The following is a 22,266-nucleotide window of genomic DNA, read 5'->3' as shown; positions in this document are numbered from 1 at the left end:
TAAAAGTAATTATTCTTAATACCGTCATCATCATCAAAGTCCAAATACAAATTACTTAAACAATATTTTAGGCTAGAAAATTAAAAGGTTGTCATGGGAAAGATTAGCCACCTTAATCTTATTGACTATAATAATTAAATGTCTGGCATATATATATATATATATATATATATATATATATATATATATATGTAAAATTATCAAGGGTTTTCCTGTGTTGGCAACTTATTCCATTTAGGGTGAGGCAAGAGAGTCACATTTGCAAAAACTAAATATTTTTTACATGATCAGGTTGGGGTGCTTTTAGGCTTTGCAGATTTTGCACTCTCTAAGGGTCGTATAGTTGTGGGGTGTACAAGAAAGGGGCACACACTATGTAAACAGTGGTGTAGGCAATGTAGACATAGGGCCCAACTATGAGTAGATTAGAAAAGCAGGCACACGAGGGAACTCAGGTAAGGCACATATTATCCCACTATGTATCATTTATATATACATACAGTGAATTCAAAGACACCCAGAAAATCAAAGTGAAAAAATTATGCAGCAGGCTTGTCCATTTTGCTGAAATTTCATTGCAGCAACACAGAATGGTACTCAGTAGTTTGTATGGCTCCCACATGTTTGTATGCATGCCTGACAATATCGGGGCATGCTCCTAATGAGACAACGGATGGTGTCCTGGGGTATTTCCTCCCAGATCTGGACGAGGGTATCACTGAGCTCCTGGACAGTCTGAGATGCAAACTGGCGGCGTTGGATGGACTGAAGCATGATATCCCATAGGAGTTCTATTGGATTTAGGCCAGGCGAGCGTGGGGGCCATTCAATGGTATCAATTCTTTCATACTCCAGGAACTGCCTGCATACTCTCGCCACATGAGGCCAGACATTGTTGTTCATTAGGAGGAACCCAGGACTCCCTGCACCAGCGTACGGTCTGACAATGGGTCCAAGGATTTCACCCTGATACCTAATGGCAGTCAGGGTGCCATTGTCTAGCCTGTAGAGGTCTGTGCGTTCTTCCATGGATATGCCTCCCCAGACCATCACTGACCCACCACCAAAACGATCATGCTGAATGATCTTACAGGCAGCAAACCTTCTCCATGGCTTCTCCAGACCCTTTCACTTCTATCACATGTGGTCAGGGTGAACCCGATCTCATCTGTGAAAAGCACAGGGCGCCAGTGGTGGACCTGACAATTCTGGTGTTCAATGGTAAATGCCAGTCAAGCTCTATATGCTGAGCAGTGAGCACAGGGCCCACTGGAGGATGTCAAGCCCTCAGGCCACCCTCATGAAGACTGTTTCTGATTGTTTGGTCAGAGACATTCACACCAGTGGCCTGCTGGAGGTCATTTTGTAGGGCTCTGGCAGTGCTCATCCTGTTCCTCCTTGCACAAAGGAGAAGATACCAGTCCTGCTGATGGGTTAAGGACCTTCTACAGCCTTATCCAGCTCTCCTAGAGCAACTGCCTGTCTCCTGGAATCTCCTCCATGCTCTTGAGACTGTGCTGGGAGACACAGCAAACCTTATGGCAATGGCACGTATTGATGTACCATCCTGGAGGAGTTAGACTGCCTGTGCAACTTCTGTAGGGTCCAGGTATCGCTTCATGCTACCAGTAGTGACACTGACCCTAGCCAAATGCAAAACTAGTGAAAAAAAGCCAGAGAAGATGAGTAGGGAAATGTCAGTGGCCTCCACCTGTAAACCCATTCCTGTTTTGGGGGCTGTCTCATTGTTGCCCCTCTAGTGCACCTGTTATTAATTTCAATAACATCAAAGCAGCTGAAACTGAATAACAACCCCCTCTGCTACTTAACTGACCAAATCAATATCCCAGGAGTTTAATTGACTTCTCTGAATAAAAAGTGTTCCTTTAATTTTTTGGAGCAGTATATATATATACATACATATATTCTGGTAAAAGGATCTCAATAATTACCTTTCCCTGGGAGTTAGCAACACATGCTATGGAACTGCAGGACAGCAAAGGAAATCTTTTATAGTTTCTGTCACTAGATATTGGGGTCAATTTACTAAAGACAAATAAACTGTGCACTTTGCAAATTCAGCCTTAATTTTCCTTGCACCTGGTTGGCAATTCTTTACAAAATGAAGCTTTACTAAGCTTTACTTTGCAGAGATCTGGGGAAAATGAGTGCAACTGCACTTGAAAAGTGTACAGTTTATTTGCCTTTAGTAAATCAACCCAGTTGAATAAGATTGGTATTTTTGACTTCCTGTTTTGAGTCTCTGTCTGCAGTGACAGGACAGACTGTAGACACGCAGAATACAGACAATACAGTTTTGCACACTAACCTATAGTTGTGACGACAAGATATATATTTAAAGAGCCCACTTTTTTGAACGTATAATTTTTGGTGAAACTTTAGAAACACTTAAACCTTTGATCAAGCACTTCATTAGAAAAAAATATTAATATTTTATACTTTTTAATACTTTATATGTTGTTCTTTTATGCTAACCAGATACAGCAATAAGTATTTTACATCACAACAATACAGAGCTGAACAAAGTAAAGAACTCTAATCGAGAGTTTCCTCATACAATGAATTTCAAATACTCTGCTGACATGGAGCAGCTCCAAGCTACAATTAACAATTCTGAACACTGCATACAGGAAATTATCTATCACTGCAAAAAGTCCCGTATTCAACAAAAGCAAGGTAATTTACTGTTTTTTTTTAATTGTTTCAAATCTGTTACAGTCAACCTTGCAGTGATTTATAACAGATTTTATAACTGTTTCCCACCGTGTTTTCTGCCACAAAGTACATTTACAGGTCTCCTAACAGTCCATTTTCAAGTCCATACTTTAGCATGTAACTTCCTTACATGAGCCTCTGCTATGAGACCTTTAAGCAATGTTTGTTTGCAGGTTTGAATAAGTGGAATACCTGTCACTCTTTTTTGCAAGAGTCAGGAGAACATGAATTAACGGACAAGGGCTTTGGTGGTTAGGAAAGGGTATATCTGGGAATAGATGAATAAAGGAATTGCGCTAAATAATAAATTACCACAAAGAACAAAATAATAAAAGAATATATAAATACAAAATAATGTCCATAATGCTTATATAAGTTCAAACACCATCAAAAAGTGATAATCAATTCTGGAATCTTGTATAAATCAAAAAACACAGTGCAAAAATCCACCACCGAATGAATTGAATAAACTCACCAGAGCTGTATGCTGATCAAATTATAAATCAGCATAATAGCAATTGCTCTGGGAGCGATGATCTGTAGGGGTATCCAAAGTATGGGAGCAACAAACTGCAATCAGCCAATCAGCACATATGGAACAGCCTTTCAGCCAATCAACACATATGGAACAGCCTTACTGATGGCTGATTGCAGTTCGTTGCTTCCATACTTTGGATACCCCTATAGATCATCGCTCCCAGAGCAATTGCTATTGTGCTGATTTATAATTTGATCAGCATACAGCTCTGGTGAGTTTATTCAATTCATTCGGTGGTGGATTTTTGCACAGTGTATTTTGATTTATACAAGATTCCAGAATTGATTATCACTTTTTCATGGTGGTTGGACTTATATAAGCATTATGGACATTATTTTGTATTTATATATTCTTTTATTATTTTGTTCTTTGTGGTAATTTATAATTTAGCGCAATTCCTTTATTCATCGATATTACGTAGCTCTTTTTTGGTTAGGATTGCAGCTTTATTTTGATTTATTTTGCTGGCACTTCTTTTATCACCATTTCACATTTATATATGGGAATGTTGCACAAGCTAAAACATAATATGGTAACATGAGGGCCTAAATCATATAAATAGTAAGGTAGATACAGTAACAATGCCATCTATTGGTAGAGACATGGCGAGACAAGGTTAAAAAGGATAAAAGGTCAAATAAGGCAGATAATTATCTCGGTGTTATATAGGTTGAGTTCTGACTACCTTTCAGACATCCATGAAGATATGGCTGGCAGACAATTTTCTAAGAAAATTAAGGACAGAGAAAGAAAAGTGAAGTGGAAAAATAGGTGTGGAATTTAAGAAGCAAATAGTATTAAAGACCAAAAAAAAGAGATGACTTTGCCAGGAGTTGTAAAAGCAGAATTGTACTGAGCTGCTGACAAAAGTTTGGGGGATTCTAACATATGGGGAAGTAGGAGAGGAACAAGTACGCATAAAGGAGATCTTAAAAGAATAGTTCAATAAGTATGAAGGAAATCATAAAAGAGCAATATCCTGAATGCCATTTGAAAAGTTTGAAGGCTGTTGGGATTACCATTTGAAAGAAAGCCAATTTGCCAATGCACGGTCCGTGATAGAGGTGTGGGTACAAGCTAGGTCAGTGATGATTGCGCCAAACACGTTCCAGGGAGAGATCATGACGGGCGAGATGGCTTCATGTTCATTACCTTGTTAAAAGATTAAGGATGCAGTTAAAGGTATATGGTATGGTCTATTGGTACTAGCTTGGTGCATTGAGATTCCATGGATTATGTCAGCAACAGGCTGACTGAGCTTGAATCTATTTTCACTCCAATAAACCTATCATGTGCTAGCAAAAATTCTGTTTTTCAATTTAATATACCCATGATTGGACATTACAAGCAAGCACAGATTCACTTTGTTTACTAGAATTCATATTCCAAAGTGGAGGCTCTACTCCTTTAGTAATCCGTCTGTAGGCATAGCTTTTAAAAATGATTTGCAATATTCAGCCACAGAGTGTTATGAGCTGCTGACTTCATTCAGAGTTCAACTGCTGATTATTTTGCAATGTCAGTGTAAAGTTAAAACGTAAACATTTTTTCTTCATTGCTTGTTCTACACATTCAATTTCAAAGACTACACACAATATTGGACAAGTTTATGCATGGTTTTTGATTTTCTTAAAAAACAGTTATCAATATTATGAGCTTAATTGTTTTATGATTTTATAAACTATAGGACAACATAATTAATTGTTTATTTGTTTTACCTATGTCAGACATGTACAGTAGTATGAATCTATCTAGGGCCAGGGCACACCAAATTAATTTCTGGTAGTCTCCATGGCCAGTCCACCACTACATGTTCACCATGTTCACTACTAAACATCACATCCTTTTAGCTGTGTTTGTTTAATTACAGAAATGGCTTGGTTTATTGTTTTTTGTTCCTATGCCATTCATACTGAAATATCATGAAGCTCACTTAGCAGGATAGATAGAAATCTGAATATTGTAGTTCATCTTATTAGTCATATAACACTACAGATAATGCACAAAATGTTGTAATTGTTGTAATAGGCCACCTGCGTCTGTATTCTGTTGTTGCTTGCATTATTTGGTAGTCTGTTCACAATCTTCTGGGTTGAGAGATGCCAGGCATCATTCAAACTAAAGGACTAAGAACATCTTGTTTCAAAAAACAGCTGCATATTGAGGGTTAGTATTACAGGCAAAGTTGTTTTTTTTTGTTTTTTTTTAAATCCATGTAAATCCCAATTATTCATTAGGAGATATTGTGTGAGCGTATTAATGGCTGCTGTCTTGAATTTTTCTTGTAATCTGTGATGAGTACTACACTTTGTTATTATCACTGTGCTTATATACTGTACTAGGTAGAGTATCTTATTTCCATCTGATACTGTATAACTGCCTTTGAACATTTTAGATTCCTAGATATTTGATCCTGTATAGGGTTGAGCTTTGGGTTTAGGCTAGACATGGGTTCAAGACGAACTGAACTCAGTCAGAGTTTCAAAACACAGCAAATTAATGTAGTTGATCGCCACCATAGCATTCAGCTGCCAATATTGCATTTCCCAGCCTCTGAACTTAGGTCAGGTGACTGAAAATGGCCCATATTGTGATAAGCCAAGTGTCACTCTAGAGCATTGTCACCCCAAAAGTTCCTGAACAAGGGAATATCAAGATCACCAACTATTAAAGTTTATATAAGATTTTAGTTGGTAGGGTTACATCTACTTAACACACTTTTCTTGAATTCTTTAAATTGCAGTGCTGGGGTACATTATGTTAAGTGTCTTGCCTGCGTGAACAGATGTATACACCTAAAAATACTTTTGAGGCAAATATCTGTGTGCAACAACTGATTGATAGTTAGTTCTTCAATTGTCAACACCTTATCTATTTTTTTTATTAAAAGTGTTTTTTGCTTATTTTTTTAATCTTATAACTTTAAGGTTGGGTGATTAGAGTGCATTAGGCTATTGTTACTAACAGTCTACTCAAAAGATTTTTCTTGCATTGTTTGAAAGAAAAAAAAGTGCAAGATCAATGTGCAGATAAACTACCTAATACTAAATCATTTACATTCACCCACTGCTCCATAGATGCAATTAAAAAAAAATAGGCATTCATGGCTTGGGCCTGCTGCCTCTGATTAAAACTGTCCAGCTGCTGGCCAGCTTTACACTGCTGTATCCATTGTGGTATCCTAATTTGAATAACTATTGCTTATAAGACTGTAATGGCTAATAACCTATATAATCCATTTATAAAACAGTAAGTTATTCAGTAGCTTCCTACACACATTTAGATCTAACCCAAAGAGCTGACTAAATGGAAAAATATTTTATTTTCCATTGTTTTTGAACAAAAAAGGTGATTCTGCCACAAGCATTGGAGAGTTTAAGTAAAGTTGGCTGATATATTTTCATCAGATTGATCATACCTGTTAGCAAGGGGTCTGTCTGCTTTGGCAATCAAAATTATTCATGAACTCTGATACCCTTGGCCTCCATGCAATTGCCACAACAAAGTGACCAGGTGACCTTTTGAAGGGCATTCAAATCAGTCCTCTTTAGATAAGGCCAATGCAGATCCATAGCAATATCATTATGTTGTATAATTATACATGTCTGGTGCAGTGAAAGAGCTTCCCACATCTGGGAACAAATTGCCGAGGCAGAACTCTGTTCTGCATCTCTAGTAATATCAAGGTCTCCCGTGATTCCTCCCTCTTGATCTACAGCAATGTTGTTTTCATGAAGAGAACTAATGACTATATTGGCTGCATGCCTTGTGCCACTCTAGTCATTACTTTTACAGCCTTGTAGGGATTCAAAGTAATAATAATCCTATGAGTTCCCATACTCTCCACAGCATAAAAGGGAACCATCAAACATACCATAGAATCATCCTAGGAACATCCTTGAAACAAGAAGTCAAGGATGTGATCACATATAAACAGTTTATTTGCAGCCTTGCCATCCCTGCCTGTCGTGTTTACAAAAGGGCTCTTACCACTCTCAAAGTTCAGGTTTCTGCTTTTTCTATCCTATTGGTCTCTCACTCCTTGATTAAGACCTAATCTGTGTCACAGATCAGCAGCAAAGTGGATCTTCTAATTGTGTTTCTACAAGCTTTTGGTCTCTCCTTTCTTGCTACAGCCCATTTTGTTCCAGGACTTGGAAGCCTAGTAATTGCTGAAACTTACCTGCTGGTATATATCACACTTTTTTGCAATATTAAAGTTCAGGTTACTTCACGTTCTTTCTTGTTTAAAGGATAAGTTCACCTTTAAAAAAAATAATAAATGCAAATCTTCTTGCAGGTAAAAAAATGTGCACTTACTATTTTTTTAGAATCCTGGAAAGCATTGCAGCAGCAATCAGCAGATCGCTGGTGCCATGCAAGACTCCTACAGACTGTCAGTGTAAAACTGCCTGCCTGTACGATGTATGGGCAGACAGCTTACACTGACAGTCTGTAGGAGTCTTGCATGGCCAGCTGGGGGCAAAAGATGTTGCAAAGGATGCTGGTACTTGATTAATTTTCAGAGCTATGTGAATGAATGATGCGGCTGTGTGGGCGGAGCCCTGCATGGCCGTGCCCTTTCCAAAGTGACAACTGGTACAGGGAACTTCTCCCTGTACTGCTGCCACACAGAGGGCATGGATCACCAAGCTGCTGCAGGAGTGGGAACATGTTACATGTTCCACCTTAAAAATGGGTGAATAATGTAACATGTTCCCAAAGGTGAACTTATCCTTTAAAGGATCATTTGTCTCTTGCTCCTTGATTAAGATATAATCGGTGTAACAGCAGATCAGCAGCCAAGATCTTCTACTTATGGTTCTACTAGCATGCAGTCTGTCCTTTATTGCTACAGCTTGCTTTGTTCCAGGACTTGGAAGTATATGTATCACCAGAACTTACCTGCTGGTTTATAGAGCACCTACCAGCAATATCAAATGTCAGGTTTTTTCCTTTCTGTCTTGTTTAAAGAATCATTGGTCTCTCACTCCTTGACTAATATCTAATTTTTGTCACATATAGACAGCAAGGTAGATCTTATACATGTGGTTTTTCTAGCATGTGGTCTCTCTTTCTTGCTCTCTCCTTCTCCTTCAGGCTTCTTGCTATAGCCTGTTTTGTTCCAGGACTGGGAGGTAGACATTACCAGAACCCACCTGCTGTTGCTATAGCACCTACATGGCAAGTCTCTGCCCATCCTTTCATTCATAATTACTATTTAACTGTGTCCAGATTAAAACTGGTTGCCTAAACCAAAATGGGTTTTTTTTTGCATAGCTCCAAGCTCCAGTCCATGTTAGCTTGTATCTGGCTACACTTTATCATCTTCCTTCCTGATATTTTGTCTGATATTGCCTGTCTATTGTGAACCATGCTCTGGTTATTTGGTTTTATTCGTGATCCACTGTCATCTACACAGGTGTGTCTAGGGGCCAGTAAAGATCATCACTGCTTGCTGGGTACTCTGGTGAAGATTTAGTGTGTGTGCTTAGATTCTGCACATCAGTTTCGTTTAAAGTATAACTAAAGGCAAATTTTTTTTGTTTGTTTTGAGTGGAGAAAGATTAGAACATCTAGTACCACACCTTAGAATAGTGAAGCGCTGAAATAAATACCCTATGTACACATATTAAGGTACCATCAAAACCTATAATAATTATAAAATACCATCTAAAAAAGCTTTAGTCTATCAGAGAAATATCATAAATAATAAATATAATAAAAAAGTGACATATATAACTCATAATAATATAAATCCGTGATTAAAAATTAATATGTGACAAAATTAATATTCCCTTAATTGTTTCATCCTTCAGATTAATCAGTGATATGTAATCAAAATCAGTGATTATGATATTCAATAATACAAAAAATATATATATATATCCGTGATAAATAGTGACAAACCTATATAATTATAATTAATAAAAACGGTGATTATTAATCAAAATAAGTGATTATTAATTTCTGTGACGAACCATATATCAAAATATTCCATAAAAAAATTAATTATATATTAAATCCACTGCTTCTTGTGATATATACATAAAAAAACGACACTGTGCCTAAAATAAGCAAAAAAAGTCCATGCAATAATGTGAAAAAACACTCTGTGATCTTCACTTCTAGTGCTCAAAAGGAATCCTCCAATGGCAGCAATGCCTGCTCACCTTCCCACCTTGACCCACACAGGGCCACAAGGCTATAGCTCTCCTCAAAGGCAATCCTTTAATCCAGACAGCTCAGCAAGGGATCACAGGACTTCCACTCCACCTCCTCTCAAACATCATATAGGACACAAACAGAACTTCCCATAGTGTAATACTGTTTAATTGGACACTTAGTACAACATATTGTTTTCACTCACATTTGTTTCCTGTTACAAAACGCTTTCCACCTCATTCCATGGGTGTATTCACATGCAGGAAGGGAAACCAATATGGCCGCTGCGTCCGGACATGCGTCCCCACGTGACCGGAAGTGACGTATCTCTAAACTGGGAATGGCGTTCCGACGCGTTGCGTCACGTGCATCGTGACTTCATCAGGGTAGAACATCTGATTTCCTCTCACTTCTTGTTTTGGCTTTGGGAAAGAAAGTAAAGAGAACTCTTCCCAATGGGATACCGATGGCAAAAATAAATATGACAGGGATTATAACCCTCCCTTACTCTATCCAAAATAAAAAAAACTCTCCCTTTAGTTCTACTTTAAGTGTTCACACCCACTCAAACATGAAGATACCACAGATGGTTCTTTTTCTACGGTTCTTTTTCTGAGACAATCTGGTTCTCTCTCCAATAATAGTAGAGAATTCATAATTGGCCTTTTTAACCAATTAGAGACATTCTGCTCTACTATTACCTACACAGTTCTATCTTTCTAATGTGTGACAGGGCTATGCATTGACACTGTGTTTGAAACGTGGTGTAACCCAGGATTCTGCCCCATGCAGGTTGAGGAACTCTGGAATTTGTATATCATAAGGAGAAAGCTAGCCTTTTAGTTTTCTCCAGGATTGGTAAATCTTGGCAAGGCTTCTGAAGCCCAGAAGCTTTGTAGAGTCTTAGGTGGGGTGAAGCTGCCAACTCTGGGTCCAGGTTTTGAGGATAACCATCATTCTGACTGTGCAGATTTACACAGTCCATTTAGTACAGGGGATAACTATAGTTCAGGGCTCCATCCTACTGAGGAAACAGCTGTGATGCTATGGAGTAACAAATGCATGGGAAAGTAAGGGACATGTGTTTGTCTGCAGTGGCCAAGCCAATATCTGGAGTTACATTTGCTGCAGAAACAGAGCATGAACATCAGTGTGTTCTGGACTGAGATACTGTATTCAAGGCTGAGGTCCAGTGTATACCCAGGTTGGCTGTTCTGTAGACAGGAGGCTGTGTTTTTGCTTTTAAATGCTGTGTGGAAGCTGAAACCCTTTGTAGGAATCCTGCAATAAAGAATCTTTACTTTTAATAAAATTGGACAAAGAGAGTGGATGGGGAAATGTATGCTAGATTACATGTGAAAGGTTTCAATGAAAAGAATTTGGCAAAATAAAAATAGCTGCTATGCTACTTTGAGAAGAAGGAGGCAGAAAAGGGCAACATAGCAGAACTTGCAGGCAACTGGCTGCTCTGAATAAGAAGAAAGAATCTTTGGCAGCCACTTCACTACCTCTTGAGGTATTCACCACTAAAGGGGTAAAAAATACAGCTTTCCAAAGCTTCTACAGAATGCCTCCCTGACATGTGCAACCTTGCAAGAAGATTTAGGGAAGGACAGGGAGAATCTGGCCATAGGAATATCTTAAAAAATTGTTTTGTTAAGTTGTAAATAGTCACATTGGTTGCTGCTTTCCCTAATTAAATCCAAGCAATCATGTAAAAAAAAAATCACATATGCAAAATATGTGATACCAGAATTTGGTACTGTTGATGGTGCTGTTGCTGCTGCTGAGAATCTTATTCTTCCATAACACTACATACACCCTAAAGGCATCTTCTTAACATGTAAATTAAAGGACTTGTTTTTTTTCTCATATTGCTCTTAAAGGTGCCTTAAATGGAGGACCATCACCTTGTTGTAAGATATTTTTAACTTGTCATTTTGCATTGGTGCATGTCCTCCATGGCACAACACAATGTCCTCATATTGTTTTTTTTTTACAATCTCTTATATTATCTTAAAAATGGCCCAAAAATTGGCAAGATTTGTTCCTTCCTGGCGCTGGCATCCTGTCCTGTGTGCAGGTTTTTTTGGTCATCTTCAATGGTTGGCCTGGGATGACATGACTTTAGTGATGCTAGTTATTCATTTTGGTACAGAGGGATTAGGCCAGCTGCTGTACGTTGAGTTGCTCATGCACAGCTTCGTTTACAGCTCGCCTGTGAGCAGGCAGGTAGGTGTTGTTGCTTTTTATTGCATGTTTCTTCTGCAAAAAAAACCCTGCCTGCTCAAAGTATGTAACAGTGGAACCTTAGTTTTGCTTTAAGCTTGTAATTTCTAGGCTTCACTTTGGATTTAATGAATCCTCTGTGAACTGGACCCAGACATCATTCATCCCTAATCCTTTAAAATGTATAGTATTTTAAACTAATTTAAAGTTATTAGTAAGAATTCTAACTAGGTTTTAAGCTGAAAAATTTACTATTTTATTATCCTATAATATTATTATTATTGAGGTTTTATATATTTTAAAGGACGAAATGGACATCCATAGATGGACTAAGAACAATACGTAAATTAGACCACAACAGTTAATATTTATTATGTTTCTGCTTCCCCTTTACTAAAGAAATAGAGTAATATGTCTGTTAAGAGCTCATTTTAGAATGATCATAGCAGTTTAAACATGTGAGTTTGAGTACCACATGCAATTCAATAATGGTCATTTCAAACAGTAAATAATATATTATAGTACAGTCAATGAATTACTGCAATTATAGAAACATTAATTTTAATGAACTCGCTTGAGACATTTAATGTAATACACAAAACCCACAATCAATTTAACTAGTGGAAGAAGCAGTTAAGATGGTGCTTACAATGATTATTAAAAGCAAATGACAGTCAATGCTTCTTTAAAATATACTTGCCACCAACAGTGGTGAGCCGAATGTGCCTAGGTTCATTTGCTGAATAGTTAAAAACAAAAAAGTTCATGTGAATGCTCCCCAAACCCCACTTGTGCAAATTTTTAAGGCTAATAGGAAATATTTTGTCAAACAAAGGGCGTGGATGCTAGCACTACTAGGAGGAACATGTACCTATGCAAAAAGAAAATACAATACTGCTAGGTGGGAAGCAGCACTTAAAAAAAACTCTTGAAAGACTAAATTAACCTGTTCTGCGCCACCCTAGAGCAGAAATACCACTACAGGCTGGCACGGGTGTGCAAAATTACGTATATATACGTGATTTTGCAGTTCTAGTTAGGGGTGTGCACATGCCCTACCTGTGCCGCCATTCGCGGCCACGGCTGTCATTCACCGGGTCCCGGCCAGTGATTACTTGCTGGAACCTGGTGATCTGCAACTATCTCCAACGAGGGAGAGACCTGTGTATAAACAACACAGATCTCACTCCTATCAGCTCCTGCACACTGCTTTGTATGGCTTTGCATAGTAGAGCCATACAAAGCAGTATGCTTACAGTAGAAAGCCATTAATAGTAAAAAAAAAAAATCCAGTATCTATACCGCCATTTGTAAACGCTATAACGTTCACGTAAACCAATTAATTTACACGTATTGGGATTTTTTGTAGCAAAGAAATGTAGCAGAATACATTTTGGTGTAAATTTATGATGAAATTTGATTTTTTTATGGGACATGTTAAAAAGCAAAAAGTCAAAAATATTCTTTTTTCCAAACAATTGTCAGTCTTTTTTTGTTTATAGCACAAAAAATAAAAAATGAAAAGACGATCAAATACCACTGAAAGAAAGCTCTATTTGTGAGAAAAAAGGACGCCAATTTCATTTGTGTGCAGTGTTGTCAGTTAAAGTAACGCAGCGCCATAACGTAAAAAAAAAACGGCCTGGTCAGGAAGGGGGGTAAATCCTCTGGAGGGCAAGTGGTTAAGAATTCACAACAACTTTAAATACCATGTTTGGGGATGCCCTAAAGCAGTCTATGAAGTGAAGCATACATATAATGTAATAACAGCTCTGTTTGTAAGCAAGCAGGTGGGGATTCCCTTCAACATCTATCCAAGATCAAGGTCAGTTATGAATTTGAAGGAAATACTCCACAAAGAAAAACAGTTTAGGGTCTCACCCCAAAATTCATACCAGACCCCTATCCAAGCATGCAGCCTGACTGGAAAGGAAAGAGGGGAGAAAACTGTAGACTATTATGTTATATTGAATTTGTTAGTACTGTATCAAGTGGCTTTCGTACATATTCCACGTTGCTTCCAGGTGACAGGCTGTCTTCTGCCTGTTAGATGTAACCACTAAATGGCCCTCAGGGGGTCTTCTTACTTACATGCATGGCATCATGATGTTACAATGTAGGGGGCCACAACAAGACTTGGCATTTGGCCTGAAATGCAGTTTCCAATCCTCACCGGAAGAGGGGCTGTCAAAAAGTCACACTACTGCAAATTCTTCTGGGTTTTAATACTTTTTTAGGTTTTCTAGGTGTGGGTGGAAACTTTTCTTGTCTGGTGTTTTGCTTCAAAAATCTATTTGCCTTGGAGAAGGGGCATTGAACACAGTAGCTAATCTAGCAATGCTTAAAGTGCACCTGTAATTCCAACATTGTCTCTGGGATGGGGGGAAACCAGGTTAGCCACAGTAATGTTTGTACTACCGTTATGATGCTTTATACATCAATCACAGCAGAAAGTTTAGGTTTAAAGTGATTCTGTTTGTTGGCCCGAACAAAAAATAAAATTTCAGGCCTTCAAAACACATTAGTTTACATCGTGTCTGATGAAGTAAATTAAATTGTTTTGAAAGGTTTTCTTTTCAGTTTGCTTCAGTAATCAATACATGTCAAGGTTTTGAGTTTTCCCTTTTTAATCTGTGTTGTCATTGCCTCTTTTTATTTTTATTTATAACTGAGGATGAGTGGACTGATCCACATGAATAACAGTTTGCTATAAATCTGTCTATTTCATTGAAGAAGGATGCTCACAGGTAATGATTGAGATGTGTCACTGACGCTTACGCCTTTTATCAACCGTGTGTGACATTGTTGTGACAGTGACAAGTCTGCTGGTGATTCCTATCATCTCCTATGATCCAGGAAACAGATGGCAATCTTTTGCAGCTCTAAGACAGACCAAAAGGCATTACTATTCCTTAAGAAAACTTTTGCAAGCTTGTTAAGTACATTTTTTTGCTCGGCAGAGAAGAAAATTTATTGCACCTTCAAGGTCCATTACTATAGGTCCTATACGTATATGTGTGCAGACAGGTTCTTTATAAATTGTCTCTAGAAACAAATTAGAATTCTTATTTATTTTTAAACCACAGACTTTAGAAATGACAGTTGAAACCTGATTGTTTGCTATGGAAACTTTCACATCATGCTGACATATGTAAGCTCCTTAAAGTATATCTAAGCCCAAGAGCACAAAGTGTATATTGCAGCCTATAGATATGGTGGTTGCATTAGTTTTATTTTTTCAGGCTAAGTACATTTCCATTTGAGCAATTGAAATCTCAAACAATGTTGTCAGCTTACCAAGCTATCTATGAACTAAAAAGCAATGCCCCCTCCCCCATTTAATGATAAGGAGGGGGAAAGGTGTAAAAAAGAAAACTAACAGAGCCAACACACTTAAGTACTGGTAAGCCACAGTATATTACAATTGTAGGTTTAGATACATTTTTATGTCCACATTGTCTAAGAATACTCCTCCAGGCACTGTTTCACAATCTCTTGCAATTTTGAGACTCAACATTGACTGTACATGGCTATTGTTAAACAGAATTTCTTTAGGCTCTGATGGTGACATTATATCGCATAGCTGAAACACCAACAATCCTTTGCTACTTTGTGGATATAAAAACATTATGTTTGGCTGTGTGTGCTCTATTATGTTTGTTATTTGATAAAACATTTTTTGGGGGTTTTTAAATGTACTGTACTCCTAATGTCTTTCTTTACTGCAACTGTGTAGTGATAAAGTGCACCAAGCATATATTCAATACTTTGCACACACATATACACACACACACAAACCATTACTGACAATAGATGTACCATGTGAAACTTTTTATTTTTAGTAAAGGACTTTTGAAAAACTGTGTTTTTATTGACTTTACTTTTTTTGTGAATGAATGGGGGTACACAGTACCTCTTACTCATTCATATGGCGTGGGGAAGAGGGTTTCAAATTTTGACCATATTTTACCATGGGACTAGGGTTGTAAGAAAGCGACCCTTGTCCTCATCAACATGAGGACAAGGTACTTTGCCAGTGTACTTCCCCTTATGTTGAAGGTATGTGGCAGGCGCGGACTAACAATTCATGGGGCCCCCGGGCAATAGGGGATCATGGGGCCCTTGTGTCCTTGCCCAAACTCAAAAAAGCCTATGATAAAGGTACCAGGGGCATGTCATGGGGACCCCTACTGACCCCGGGCCCTTGGGCAGTGCCCGAGTTTCCAAATGGTCAGTCCGCCCCTGGTATGTGGTCAGGATTTCATTTGCTGGCCTACTAGTTTGCATTTTTAGGGGCATATTTTTTTTTTCTTGATTCTTGAATGGGCTACTGGGAGACCTAATGGGCCCCAGCTACTATCTATGGCTAGGATTCAAAGCCTGTAAATAAATGGGAACAGGTGATGTTACTGGTTGCTAAAAACTTAGTGGTTGCAGGAACTCGCTGTTTCCTTAACAGCCATTGGCAGCCAAAGAAGGAAGCTATCATGTATAGTAGTGTGAGAAAAACCCACTTCTATATACACTGCTCAAAAAAATTAAAGGAAACCTTTAAAAACACATTAGATCTCAATGGGGAAAAATACCATGCTGGATATCTATACTGATATGGACTGGGTAATGTGTTAGAAACATAAGGATACTCCATCGTTTGATGGAAATGAAAATTATCAACCTACAGAGGACTGAATTCAAAGACACCCCAAGAATCAAAGTGAAAAAATGATGCAGCAGGCTAGTCCATTTTGCTGAAATTTCATTGCAACAACTCAAAATGGTACTCAGTAGTTTTTATGGCCACCATGTGCTTGTATGCATGCCTGACAACGTGAGGGCATGCTCTTAATAAGATGACAAATTGTGTTCTGGGGTATTTGTAGTGCACCAGGAGGAAATTAGGCCCCACTGCACCAGCGTAGGGTCTTACAATGGGTCCAAGGATTTCATCCCGATACCTAATGGCAGTCAGGGTAACATTGTCTAGCCTTTAGAGGTCTGTGCGTCCCTCCATGGGTATGTCTCCCCGGACCATCACTGACCCACCACCAAAACAGTCATGCTGAATGATGTTACAGCCAGTATAATATTCTCCATGGCTTCTCCAGACCCATTCACGTCTGCACATGTGCTCAGGGTGAGCCTGCTTTCATGTGTGAAAAGCACAGGGCGCCTGTGGCGGACCTGCCAATTCTGCTGTTCAATGGCAAATGCCAATTGAGCTCTATGGTGAGCATAGGGCCCACTACAGAACATTGGTCCTTCAGGCCATCCTCATGAAGTCTGTTTCTGATTGTTTAGTCAGAGACATTCACACCAATGGCCTGCTGGAGGTCATTTTGTAGGGCTCTGGCAGTGCTCATCCTGTTCCTCCTTGCACAAAGGAGCAGATACTGGTCCTGCTGATGGGTTGAGGACCTTCTACGGCTCTGTCCAGCTCTCCTAGAGTAACTGCGTATCTCCTCCATGCTCTTGAGACTGTGCTAGGAGACAGCAGCAAACTTTCTGGCAATAGCACATATTGATGCACCAGCCTGGAAGAGTTGGACTGCCTGTGCAACCTCTGTAGAGTCCAGGTATCGCCTCATGCTACCAGTAGTGACACTGACCCTGCAAAACTAGTGAAAAAGTAAAAAAAGATGAGTAGGGAAAAAATGTCAGTGGCCTCCACCTGTAAAACCATTCCTGTTTTGGGGGTTGTCTCATTGTTGCCCATCTAGTGCACCCGTTGTTCATTTCATTAACACCAAAGCAGCTGAAACTTATTGACAACCCCCTCTGCTACTTAACTGACCATATCAATATCCCAGGGGTTTAATTGACTTGAGGCTATACCCTGATTAAAAAGTGTTCCTTTAACTTTTTTGAGCAGCGTATTATTTTTGGCTCCAGCTGAACAGGCTGAAAGTCCGGTGTTTGGGTGAAAATCTGAACTTGTGTTTTTGGACTGAACTGGGAGCTCTTCCCTAGAAAGGAAACTTCCCCTCACCCTGTTACTCTAGGGACTTTGCATGCTGCTCAAAATATCTACACTTTATCTTCGCACTTTGACCCACTTATCCCCCTCTTTGACAACACAGATTTACTGGTAGACCTTTTCACTCACAATAATAGAGGTTATTCCAGACATGACTGGCTCATCTTCATGCTCCTTCACTTCTGAAACTTTTCCCTTTAACTATATAGACAACTGGTTTAAGCACACACACACACCCCTGTCACATGTTATTTTTTCTATATAAAATGCTTCAGGCAAGGTTTGATGATCATCATCCTCTATACATTAGATAATGGAACAGGTATGTTGGTCATACAGTCTCTAATGAGATCTGACTACTCTCTAGATGCTATAAAGACCTAGGATATGTACAAAGAAAGTGTGTGATCAGCTTTCAATAGTCCACTGGAAATAAACACCTGGAGGAGCACTTCAACTGAAGTAAATGTACTGTATGTGAAACTTTATGTATTACCAACTTTCAGTCTTTTAGCAACTTCAAGCAAAATTGCAGCCTCAATGTTATCCAGCAGGTGCTTGTGATCCCAAGCATGGCAAAGAGCAGTTACAGCTGTTGCTGACACACCCACACAAAGTGGTAGTCCTCAAAAAGATTGTAGGGGGCTGCTGCTGTATTTAGGCCAAACAAAATGTCAAATCTGATGACAGAACACAATGTTGCTGATGCTGTCTAGGAAAATTCTCATGTTCACAATGCCACATATAACCTAAAGATGTCTCTCAAACATGTCATTTAAAGGATTGTTGGTTTTTCAATGTCACCCTCAAGATTGCATTGTTTCATACTGTTAAATATAGCCACTGTGACTAGGTTCATGAGATACACAGAGATTAAACAAATCCTTCCACGTAAGTTGTACCTGTTTAGCGCTCTCTTCTCTACAGCCTTCTAAAAAACACAGATGAAAGTCTCCGGCAATCAGGGGACAGTGATCTGCTGTTACACACTGTACAACATAGATCAGAGATACGACTGTAACTTGAGACCTAAGTGGAGGGAAAGGGCACATCCCCTCTACACAGTCTCATATGGAAACATGCACAGCTGAGGCTGTCAATCACCTTATGTGTACTGGAAGGGGAGCCATCTCCCGATATTCTGTAGTATCAGGATAACCTGTCAGAAGTCACCAATGCAGATATCATTTTAGTAGTATATTCTCTTTCCATTTTTCATTTTAGAGGTTTACAATCACTTTAAGCATAAGGATAAGGATCCTTATATTAGTCATGTGACTGTAATTTTCAAAATATTTTTAACTCAACTGGAAATAACTAATATTTTCTTGCAATTAAAGATCATTTTTCTTTTGAATTAATATTGCAAACTATGCCTTATCTTTTGTTTTTAATCTCCATTTTTTAGCACCCAACTGTATTAGGTTTTCTTCCACATCACTAATCTATCTCTTTTTGACTTTATGTCTTTCTGCTCTTCCCCCTGTGTTTCCATCAGAAGTCTTCAGCACCCTTTCTTTTAGAGATGGTGGCTTGTTTCCATTTATCAAGTTCTCAGAAAAAGATTGATCTAAAAACTCTTGTGACCAATCTGTATATCTCACCCATGTCTGTTTTTGATGGCTGAATATAGTATATAACAATACATTTGGAAATAGTTCCATAAACCTCAATATGACAGATTCCTATCTGCTAGAATGTAATCAAACAAACCGGGGATCCTGGGCAATGACGCTGACCAAATTTACAACCCAAGTGGCCAAGATAGGGAGGGAAGCCAACGTGCATACCCCCCCTTCTTAAATTATGTTAGGCCACATACCTGCCAATATTGGAAGGGTACCCTGCAAGGAAACTGTAAAGCCTTTCTGCCTTTCAAGACATCTTGTCTACATGTTGAGGGACAGGAGGATGTAGAAGTTTGTAGAGTGGACTTATAAGAATCTGAATGAGAATCTGAAAGCCCCCTTTAGAATAAGGGGGTTCCAGATATCCTGTACCCTCCCAAGGTGAATGAGTACGGCATGCTACCTTACCCATTGACACAAAAAACAAACAAACACACGCTGTGACAAAGTCCTTCATTTAAAAATGCAAATAATGTCTCACAATGTAAATCAATCAGAATAACAATGCACATTGATCACATATTCCACCAATGTACTGTAGATCCATTGTCAGTCAGGATAACCCACTACCAGACCATGTTGCCTAGCCATACTACCACCAGATGACAGTCATATCCCAAGGTACTTTGGTAAACAAACTGGCATCACGGGTTATATTTGGTCAGTAACATTGTTCCTTGATCCTTGATCAATTTGGATTCAGTTCACACTCACGTTGAGCCAGAACTCAAAGCTCATCCTTACTAACCAGCACCCAGGATAATTTTTAGCAAGCAAGTCCAATATATAGCATTACAAATGTATTAAAAGTGGCTTAATCTATTACAATATTGAGTAATGTCAACATTCTTCTAATTGTCTTCCGCCAAATCTAAATATGAATTTGCTGTAGAAATAGGAAGAGATAGCTTGGCCACCGCACACCTCACCGCTCCAGCTTAAAAAGAGTGAATATCTCCTAAACAGTGCACGTTTAACAGATATTAATTTTACCTATAGGTAAGCTTTATTATAAGCTGACCTGTAGGTAAAAATCACAAAGCAGACTTTACTTCTGCTATACAATTTGTGTAGGGATTTTGCAGTGCTCAAAATACTTTTGTCCCTGAGAGCAGTTGAATAGTGCCTGCATGTCAAATTATCCTCTAAAGTGTATGGCTTTGCAAATATTTTAGAACCTTTACAATTATTGTAACCACCATTGTTAAAATCTTGCCCAGTATTTCAGCATCTTCCTGATTTAGCAATTGTCATATTATAAAATCACACCTAATTTGTATTTACGTTGAACATTGATTGACTAGTAAGGTGTTCCATTAATTTTCATTAAAGCTTCTCTGTGTTCCTGCTTATGTTACTGATTATTTCACATTTAGAAGTAAAGATGAGGACTTTACATAGAAAAAGGCAAAAATGCAAGCAGAAACTAAGGATCTTTGATTTATTAAGTATAGTGTTATGAAAGCAAGCCTAGGTGTCACAGAGGTAAATTGCTATCCTTGATTGTAATATACCTATGCAGCAGCTCTGCAGTGTAAAAACATATTCTGTAGAAGTGAACTTCATCTACTCAGCATGAATGACCGCATCTTAGGTATATTTCAATCAACCAAATGCTTAAAAAACTAATACAAAACAAAATGACACAATACTGCATTGCTAAGTTATTTTTTAAAACTATTGATTTAGTTTGCATTAAAAAAAGTATATATATATATATATATATATATATATATATATATATATATATATATATATATATATATATAGTAAATTGTATATACTAGTGTGAAAAATTGATGCTTTCTCCTAGAATACCACTTTTATTTATTCAGCTTTTAGTTTTCAAAATGTAAACATGAGTGCTTCAAGATAAATGGTTCTAATATCATGCATCAGTGAGAATGCAGGCTTCTAGTGCTCTTTCCCAATAATAAAAGTAAAATATTTGGCAATAATGAAAAATTAGGTTGTTTTCAGAGCAACCCTTAATTTAGAATGAATCTGCAATGTATCCAGAAAGATTGTAAATCCTGGCATCCAAGTCTATACAGGATCATAGGAAATGCCGCAAACTAAATATTATATACCTACAAAAATGAGGCATATCTTAAAGTATAAGGCCAGTTTTTTTTAACTAGACTTTTAAAAAAGTTTATAAAAACATCAGCACAGAGTACACAAGAACACTTTAAAACACCTATCCTACATTTCCCCAAATTCATCCTATCCCTGTGTCCACAATTACTCCAAAAATATTAAAAATATAGACTTTAGCTATGTTTTTAGTAGTAATTGGCAAGTGTTGGGACAATTTAAATAGGCAGAAAATAGAAAAAGCTCTGCCATTTGTATTTGCTACTGACAGAGGCATTGGGTTCTGCAGCCTTTGCTTAAGGTATATCAGATGTGGTAAAAGTACCAGCCATTTGGGTAGCATATTGTATATGGAAACACATGACTCTTCACCACAGAACTTGATCAGAGCAACATTTTAATGAGACAAGTCTGCAGTGAAAGGTATGCACTCATCCTACTTAATGGCACATAACAGCCACTTATTTTTAGAGTGCTGCTCGTGCACCCTTTTTCTCTTTCTCCTCCTCCTGAAGGGTGCATAGCAGTCTTTTTGTCCTGAGGACTGCTAATATGCCACCGGTATGGCCATCCCTACCGTGGTAAAGGCAACACAATAGGGACAACAACTGGATGCCACCTTTAAAAAAAGAAAACAGCCTTGGGTCTAAACCCAACCTTTTCCCTGTGCAAATATAAAAATGGGCTGTCTGCCATTACACAATGCAGAGGAAGAGTAGGCAGTACCAAATATAGGGGGGTTTATGGCCAAGGGGAAGGGCTGGCAATTGCAAAACTTAAAGTGGAGTTCCAGCCTTTTTTTGAACTTCAAATATTTCAAATGCCTTTCTAGTGTACAGTGCGAAATGGAAATTATTTGTTTGTTTGTAAATACCTTTAATTTAATTCTTAGGGCGGCA

General features: G+C 38.3%; 1 protein-coding gene across 2 annotated transcripts in view; it reads left to right on the top strand.

Moving 5' to 3' along the window:
• The window catches only part of CNTNAP4 (contactin associated protein family member 4), a 499,928-nt gene that overhangs the window by 387,449 nt on the left and 90,213 nt on the right, over nucleotides 1-22,266 (top strand). For both annotated transcript variants that reach the window (XM_089662156.1, XM_089662157.1), the window contains one exon: nucleotides 2,500-2,697. In XM_089662156.1, coding sequence (XP_089518282.1) covers nucleotides 2,500-2,697 — 198 coding nt within the window. The remainder of the gene's footprint in view (nucleotides 1-2,499; nucleotides 2,698-22,266) is intronic.

Source organism: Staurois parvus, unplaced genomic scaffold, assembly GCF_062004578.1.
Source record: "Staurois parvus isolate SC_StPar_1 unplaced genomic scaffold, SC_StPar_1.0 ptg001432l, whole genome shotgun sequence".
NCBI lineage: Eukaryota > Metazoa > Chordata > Amphibia > Anura > Ranidae > Staurois > Staurois parvus.
This window is presented reverse-complemented; position numbering and strand designations above follow the sequence as displayed.